This window comes from Centruroides sculpturatus, unplaced genomic scaffold, assembly GCF_000671375.1.
Source record: "Centruroides sculpturatus isolate CEXI.00-Female unplaced genomic scaffold, Cexi_2.0 scaffold6, whole genome shotgun sequence".
Lineage (NCBI taxonomy): Eukaryota > Metazoa > Arthropoda > Arachnida > Scorpiones > Buthidae > Centruroides > Centruroides sculpturatus.
Window position 1 is genome coordinate 953,250 of NW_019384869.1, and position 8,953 is coordinate 962,202.

Here is an 8,953-nt window from a genome sequence, read left to right on the forward strand (position 1 = left end):
AAATGAACTCACTTTAATTAAGTTAATAATATAATAATAAATTAATTAAATATTAATAAAATTAGAATTTAAAGCTTAAATTTTAATTATAATTTAACAAATAATTATAATTACAAACTTATAAGTTAATATAAACTTAATAGAAAAGAATAATTAGGAATTTGTGAGAAATTAAACGAAATTTTAACTAAATTGGGATTAAAATTAAAATAAAATGATTAAATAATATATATTCTATATTTTCTATAAGGTATAATAAGAATTTATACTATAAAATTATATTCTTCCATTAAAAAATAATATATTATTCTATAATAAGATAGTGATTAAAGTATTTTTAATAATTTTCTATACCGAATTGCTTTTATATAATATTAATAAGACCATCAAATTTAGGAATGAAAAATGACAAAAGATGCAAGTTAAGGCTTGGGTAATGTAATATATTATAGCAATATTTTAGAAGGGACTGAGTAAATGGTAATTGCCTGTCAGTTAAGACTGCAAAAGGCACGAAACAATCTAGGCCTGCTATAATGAAATAAATTACAAGAGCAACCAACTTTTCACATTAACTTTGCCGCTGTACAATGAACAAGAAGGAAAATATCAAAGCTTTACAAGACCTATGACGTAACAAATTATCACCCCCAATTTAATGGTAAAATCATTCAAATTTACTACTAATAGGTAAGGACGTTTCACCCTCTTTTTTTAAATATGTAATCAATGTTAGATGAGGCCCTTAAAGTTAAGGCCTACTAGGCCTTCTGGTGTTTAATTTATGCACGCTTTTAAGGTTTTTATGATCTTAAATGCGCTAATTTTTTGCTTATATAAAAACGTTTTTAATATAGTAAGCGATTCTACTTTAATTTAACACGTAAAGTCGTTGAATAATTCCCTTTTTAAACTAACCATTCTATAGCCATTTTTCTTAACATTACGATTTATAAATCAATTTAAGATTTTAATTAACATAAATAGGCCTAAATTAAATTATAATTAAGTAAATAATTAGTCATTTTTGTATAAGAATCTTTACTTACCGGGATGCCTGTATTGCAAGTAACGTGCATAACGCCACGGGTAAGATAAGTGATGACGTGATAATAAAAATGGCGTAATTGTCTGTAATTGTCCAAATGATGAATTTCGTAAGTTCTGAGATTGATATAAACTACGAGACAAACCATAAGAGTCCGGGCATTGTACGGGATAGAAGCCACTATGAGCGAGTACTGGTCTTGCAACAGTGGGTCTGACTACAGCTTGTTCATTTTGGTTATCGGAAGATGTTGAATCATCTTGAATATTTTTCTCTTCTCCAACGATCGAGTCTATAGAAAAACCTAATTTAGGTTTAATATTCGATACTTCTGGTGCCATTCTACTTGTCACATTGCAATGTTTACTTTATGATACAGTTAATGATTTTTTATGTGTTCTTATAGGCCTAATTTAAAGTAGAACAGAAATTGTACACTGGCTTATGAATATCTGTCGATGCCATAAATCCACAAATGTTTTCAACTATGTATTTACAACCTACAATTAGGCATTGACTTGACTAGCTCCGTTGTCTACCTTGAGGCACTCGACGTGCATCGCACCGGCCGACACATGCTGCCCCCTTGTGTTAAAAGACTGCGTATACTACGTCATGAATTCTCACCCTCTCTCTCTCTCTTCTGTCGTTCATTTTTTAAACATTATTATAATTATTTTAATTCGAAAATATGTGCCTAACTCTCTGTGATTTGCTATTCTTTTAATGCGCTTCTATACGCATTGTTGTGAAGTACAATTTAAATTTTTGTCTGTAATAAAGAAAATTTTCTCTATAATTTTTTAAAAATTATTTAGGCAAATATATTATAAAAATAATAATAATAAACAAAAAAATGGTTGTATGTCTTAAAGAATAGCTTAAAATTACACCAGTTTTTAAATATGTGTTTTTAGAAAGTTTACACCATCCTTAAAGTTTAATTATATTTATTATCACATTTAAATTAAAATCAAGGTTAAAATTAAATGTAAATACCAATTAAATTTCTCAATTAAAGAGACTTTAAAGTAAAAGAATAAGTAGCAAACCCTTACCTTCAGAAAATGGCAATTAATTAATTACCGTTTTTCTGATGGTAAATATTACAAATTTACGAAAAATTTGATCTTATTTCTATTGATAGAATGGGATAATCTACATTAAACTCACGCATACACATACAAACACACTCTACGAACTAAGCAATACATACGAAGTTACTTCTCATAAAAATCATAGGAGGAAGTATCATAGTTCGTATCAAATCCGTAACATTATTTCTTGTCATCTTTACAACATCCGTAGACAGTCTCGTATTCATAAATAAAGATGTGAACAATGCTGGATCCCCGGGTCATTGAACTACATTTATTCTCATGAAATTCTTAGCTAAGTTAAGTTAATTATATGTTTTTAAATAGCTTAAAAACTCTATTTTTCAATTACATAATTATAATTTTTATATGCATTTATAAATTCAATTTTTTATCCATTTAATTCTCTCATCTCATACATTTTCTCCTTGTAAACTTAGCGTATATCGGACAAATCTTATCATTTTACTCCATCAAAATGGCTTAAAAAATGTAAATAATTATTTTAAAAAAATAATTAAAATAATAATATTTATTCTCTTAAAAATAATTTAAATATAATTTTATTTAATTAATTCTTAAATAATTTTTATTTATATTTTTTTTTTAATTAGCGAATTTGTAGGCCTTGTTTGGAATATAATTAAATAGGACTTTAAGAATAATGTTTACATATAAATAAATATATACAACTTTAATTAAGTTAATAATATAATAATAAATTAATTAAATATTAATAAAATTAGAATTTAAAGCTTAAATTTTAATTATAATTTAACAAATAATTATAATTACAAACTTATAAGTTAATATAAACTTAATAGAAAAGAATAATTAGGAATTTGTGAGAAATTAAACGAAATTTTAACTAAATTGGGATTAAAATTAAAATAAAATGATTAAATAATATATNTAAGTTTCTTAACGTAACTAAAGTTTAAAAATACAATTTATATTAAAAAAATTCATGAAATTTTCAAAACTTCATTGAATTAAATTGTAATTTAAATATTAAACTTCATATTTTAATAATTATATTAATGTAATTTTAATTAGTTTTAACTGCTTAAAATACTTATTTTATTAAAATTTATGGTGTAAAGTTTAATTTAAACAACATTAAAGCAATCTTTTCAAAGTTAAATGTGCTTAAATAGTCAATTAAAATTTTATAAGATAAATTTTTATAAGAAAAAAAATTTATAGACTTATAAAACTTAAATGTGCTGCTTTAAAAGGGAAGAAAAATGATTCCTTTCTGATAGAAAGTCTCTTTGAAAATATGACGATCTTTTAAAATGATAGCAAAGTAGAATCTTCAAGCATAAACTTTTGTAACATTTTCAAGACCCAATTCTTTAAATTTCTTTTTTATTTTTAATTTTTTAAATGTAATATTACAGTATTATATTACAATAGTTACTTTTAAAAGATGCTTTTAAACATCATTTTTATAAGATAAATATTTTTCAACAATTTCCCATTTTGAAACTTTTATTTCGAAATAAAATTATTAATTACGGCGTAAAAGGAACATCAAAATTTTCTTTTATAATACATACGGCTCAAAAGTCAGTTAAACACTATAAAAACAACGAGAGATACAATAAGAAAAAATTTCTCAGTCTTTCGCTATAAAAAAACCAGTCAAAACTTTAATAATCAATAATAATTTCGCTAAAATTTTATTAAAATATTAATTAATTTTACGTAATTTACATAAACACTGCCTTATTTTGTACCGAAATTTGTAGTACATTATCATTTTTTTTTTTTTTTTTTTGTAAAAAGATTTTGCTCTATAAATATATTTTTATAATGATAAAAATGTGTATTTAATTCATTAAATTTGTTCATTTATTTAAGATTTTGCAGCAAGAATTTGGATTAATTAATTGAATTTTCTTTTTTTTTTGTGGTACAATGTGAATTTTAATTAAAAATTTAGTAATATTTTGAATTTTATGTAAGTAAAATTAGAATTTTTCTGTACTTGAACGTCCAATTTTTAATTTTTTTTTAAATAAAAATTATTGATTTTTTTAAAATTTTGTTATAAAAAATTAACAATGTTTAATTCGGTTTTCTTTTCTTTCTTTCTTTCTTATTTTTTTCATATTTTGAGCCATAAAATCAGCAATTTTAAACAGAAAAATAGAAAAAAATGTTAAGAATTTTAGTTTTTTAAATATTTTTAATTGATTTTTTTTGTTTCTCATAATAGTTGTTGCTATTACGTTTTATATTGGAAGAAGAGTGATAATTCTTATTTATATATGAAGAGCGAGAGATTAGTTGATAAATAAGTGCACGTATTATGCAGGAAAGTGACCAGAAAGAGCAACAAACAATAGTAACCGTCAGCGGATTTGATTGGATTTACAAGCAATAGGTGTAAGGCCAACAAGAGAAAAAAGGTCAAATAAAAAGTCCAGTGGTAGATATAACACCTCTCAAGAAACCAACCAATGAGAAACCAGAAACAGATCGAAAAAACATCCACAGATACAAGTCGTGTGTAGAATCAGATACAAATCAACCGTTAGGGGATTAAAGACCCATATTGCTATTTTGTTTCTTAAGCCGAATACCGACAGACGTTCCAATTGAAACGTCAAGATAGAGGCAAACAAGTAAAGCAAACTGCACAGGAGGTTGGGGTATCTGTGACTGACTACTGACCTCATGCTGGGGTCACAGATACGACAGGACACCCCCTGCTAGTAAGGGGGGCCGAACCCCTTAAAACGAGAAAACGATGGAGTCTAGTCCTTTGTACTATAACCTATTGATGGGCATAGCTGCATATCGGTCTAACACTATAGACGACAATGGTTATACAGAGATGCATAGTTAGTCTTCCCTTCTGAACACACGTTCACAACTGGACAAGAGTTATAGTGAGGTCTCAATCAGTCGCCATTATGGTTTGTGAATAGCCCTAGTTTATAGGAAGCTGTGTCCCTCGATACTGCGTGTAACTGTCATCCATTAATGGCTAGTATTTCGTTTTCTATTCTTAAAATAACCTTCCCACCTTCACATGTGATTTATTATAGTCAATCTGCTAACTTTACACCGTGATTTAGGCTTAAATGTCGGTTTGATAGGTGATGCATTGTGGGTAAGGACACTATCAACTACTATTGTATTCGCAGCAGGAGTTCGATACTATCCGACATGCTGCACTTCACACAGCATGTCGGATAACTTCTATCAATAATAGCCCTTTCATTGCTTATTTTCTTTCAGACTATTTATTTACTTGTTTTTTTACATTTAAAAATGCCAGAACCAATCAGAATTTCGACGTTAAATCGTTATTTTTCGCTAAAAATCTGTCAAAGTGGTTTGCATTCTCACGTCAGTTCTAGCAAAAATCTATAGAATTGTCACACCTTATATTGTAAAGTACCGGTATATGTTTTTGAATCTATACAAGACCTTCTATATTTAGATTTCATTCATAAGAAGGAATAACAGCTGATAGTTAAATAGAAATACAAAGGTTAATTTTAGTATAAAATGTTTAAAATCTTTTATATATTTTATAACTGTGTGTTATAGCTCTGTACAGGAATTATACGCGTAATGAAGTTAATATGAATGAATTTGTGCGTATTTATTAACAAAAGTCATTAATTTTGGGAGCATTTCACAGCTCTTATACAATAAATAACCAAATAAAGCCAAACCTCTGAACAACAGTCACCTAAGGAAAATGGCCGTTGTTTGGAGGTCCGATATAACATTAAAAACTTGATTACAATTAATTAACATAATAAAAAAAATAATTAATCGAGTTTTATTATAAACTCTAATATAAATATAATTTTTCTTATAGATCAATTATGATATAAATCATAAGTGTTTAAGAGAAATGTCTAAAATGGAAAGCATCCCGGGGGAGCATCAATCAGTCGATAACTTTTGGGGTTCTCTTCTCAACTGGTATGATTCGTTCCTCATGTCTGTAATTGGCTCATGTATTGGCGGATAATTGACAGAATAATTATGCGTCCCCCGTGTGCTGTTGCTGTACAAAACCTCACAGCTCTCTTGTGGCTTTAGGGGTGATGCTATGGCTAAAACCAATAAGAATACCAAATTCTTCGCTATACAAAGGGCTTTAGTGTTGTCGGGTGTTTATGTAATAATCATTTAAAGTGTTATAAAGATAATTAAACTAGTTGCTGATCCCAAAACTTAATTATAATAAGTAGATAATGGTGTTGATGAAGTGTTAATATGGTCAAAAATAATTTAAAAATTCACTTATAATTATACTGTTTATTTATATATTTTACAAATTATATGGATAATTAATTGTATATGTTATAATCATATATAATTAGTGTTTATAACGAATAGCTTAAAAGTAAATTAAATTATTAATTATAATTAATTTATATAAGTATAAACAATGATTTTATGTTGTTTAAACTTATTGGATAATAATAAACAGTGATTTTATGATTATTTTTGACACATTGACGTATTAATAAACTGTAAAATGGTGTATAAATGTTTAATAAATAATCATTAAATTTAAGTATTTTGTTCTAAAAATTTTTCTTAATTATTTAATTATTCTCTTGATAAGGGGTCTAATTAACGATCATTAAATCGTTAACTTAATCTTTCTTTTAATTACATTTATTGGAGTTCTAAAAGCCTTATGAATTTCTTGTGAAAATTATTGATATTTTACACATTTAAAGGCACTAATTCATTAATATCTTCGTTAATTTATAAGAAATATCTTACAGATGAAGCTTACATCAGTTAGGAAGCCGTAGTAGATGCTCATTAAGGGTTATAGAAGCAGAAATTAGTTAAAACTACTAAAACTATTTTTACTTCTATAAGCCTTCGAAGGCCCTTTAAGCATAGGATTCGCTTTTTGTGTAAGTTATATTCAAAATATTTTAAAAATTCTTTTCATATCCTCGTTACTAGTTAACACGGATAAGATCAATAAAATTTATTTTTGTATATTTTAAAACCATTGCTTTTACTGAACTGGTTGATCATTAGTCAATTAAACTTGACACTATCTTGATGAATGTTAACAATCACTTAACGACTGATAATTATTGTCAAAATTAAAATAATTTTTTACCTAAAAGAATGAAAATTATTAACTAATTGCAGATATTGTTCAGCCATAAGCTTACGATATTATCTCATTGGTTATGTAACTACTGAGTGCAATTTATTGATGCATTCAGTGAGTGCACGCACACCCAATCAGCAGTCTCGTATCCTGTAATGAATCCAAGCCGAGGATCCAATCTATTTGAAGAATAAATGAATAAAAAATTAGGATTTATTATATCCTGTAATGAAGTTTAAACTTGGATTATTTTAATCTAAAGACTAGGATCCATTTTATTCTATGACTCGAAGAACAGGATTTATTCAATCCTAAATGATGTATTAAATTCATTAAATCGTTACGGTTTATGTATAAATTGAATCCATTCTATACCAATGTAAATCTAGGATTAGGATTTATTCCTGTTTATTACAAATGTAAAAGTAGGATCATTTTATATCACTACAGACCTAAGAGCAGTACTCACCTTCAGTAGGATCTATCTTACAGTAAATGTATTGTACAGCAAGGATCCATTCTAACAAGGATTATTATGAATCTTGGATTAAAGCTCATTCCTGCTTATAATAAATGTAAAATAATATTCATTAATTCATATAATTTTGGATCTATTTCAGCTCTTAGTTAATCTAACAACAGGATCCATTATATCCTATAGATCTATCTGTGTTTATAGTAAATCTACGAGCATGATTTATTCCATTCCATTATAAACTTAAGAACAGAAGCCATTTTTGCATATAGGATAGTAAGTTTATGTGTAAGATGTATTCCTAAGAGTAGCATCCATTCTGTTGTATAAACCATAAGAGGACTACAACATACATATAAGTATCTTCTACTTATTAAAAAATAAAAGAGATTCGACTCCAAAATTTGAAAATCTCTTCTCTTCCTCTCTCTACAAGAGAGTGTCTAGAGGCAAATTTTCAAGTTATCGGCCAAAGACAGTAATTAGCAATGGCTTCACTAATTGACGAAAGATCTGGGACGACACATGATCGTTAATGTCATCATAAAATGACAATATTAGCAACCTGCAGCATGTAATAGTGTTATCAAATTAATTACGTTTTTTAAACACGATTTGCTATTGGAAAGGGATTAAGTAGAGATTAACAAATGCATGATGGACACGCGGCTAATCGGTTTGCAAACAGGAAATAGGCTATGTGCTGTACTAACGACAGATGTTAGGACTTCTCCTTTCCCACGACCCTCGTCTTTTTCTTTGTAACTTGTACCTTATTGTATCATGAATCAATATGTACAGTACATATATAACATCTATATACGATAATTCGACTTGGAATTGTGCTTTATTCTACCTTTCGAAGTACTAAGAACCCATATGCCAAACTGAAATAATCTTAAATTACATCATAAAATAATTTAATTCTATAATAAAATTATTCCTTTGAATCTTCACCAATCTCTGAATTCTCTTTGTTGTATTGGTTTTGAAATGAATTTTTATACATTTTAAGCTTGAATTTTAAATTTATTTTTAAACAAATTTTATATAAATTTACGTAATTTATAATTTTATAAAGTTTTAAGTAATACATTTAATAATTTATAGCTTAAAAGTATAGAAATCATTCGAAAATTCAGCTTTATATTTAAATATATTTAAGTTTTAAGCTGGATAAAAATTAAATTTTTATATAATTTATAAATCTTTATAAA

General features: G+C 26.8%; 1 protein-coding gene across 1 annotated transcript in view; it reads right to left on the reverse strand.

Annotated features, from left to right (window-relative positions):
* The window catches only part of LOC111630858 (homeotic protein empty spiracles-like), a 28,844-nt gene extending 27,084 nt beyond the window's left edge, over positions 1-1,760 (reverse strand). The window contains exon 1 of the mRNA XM_023375020.1: positions 1,050-1,760. Within this exon, the coding sequence (XP_023230788.1) occupies positions 1,050-1,389 (340 nt within the window). The 5' untranslated portion in view covers positions 1,390-1,760. The remainder of the gene's footprint in view (positions 1-1,049) is intronic.
* Between the last annotated feature and the right edge of the window lie 7,193 nt (positions 1,761-8,953).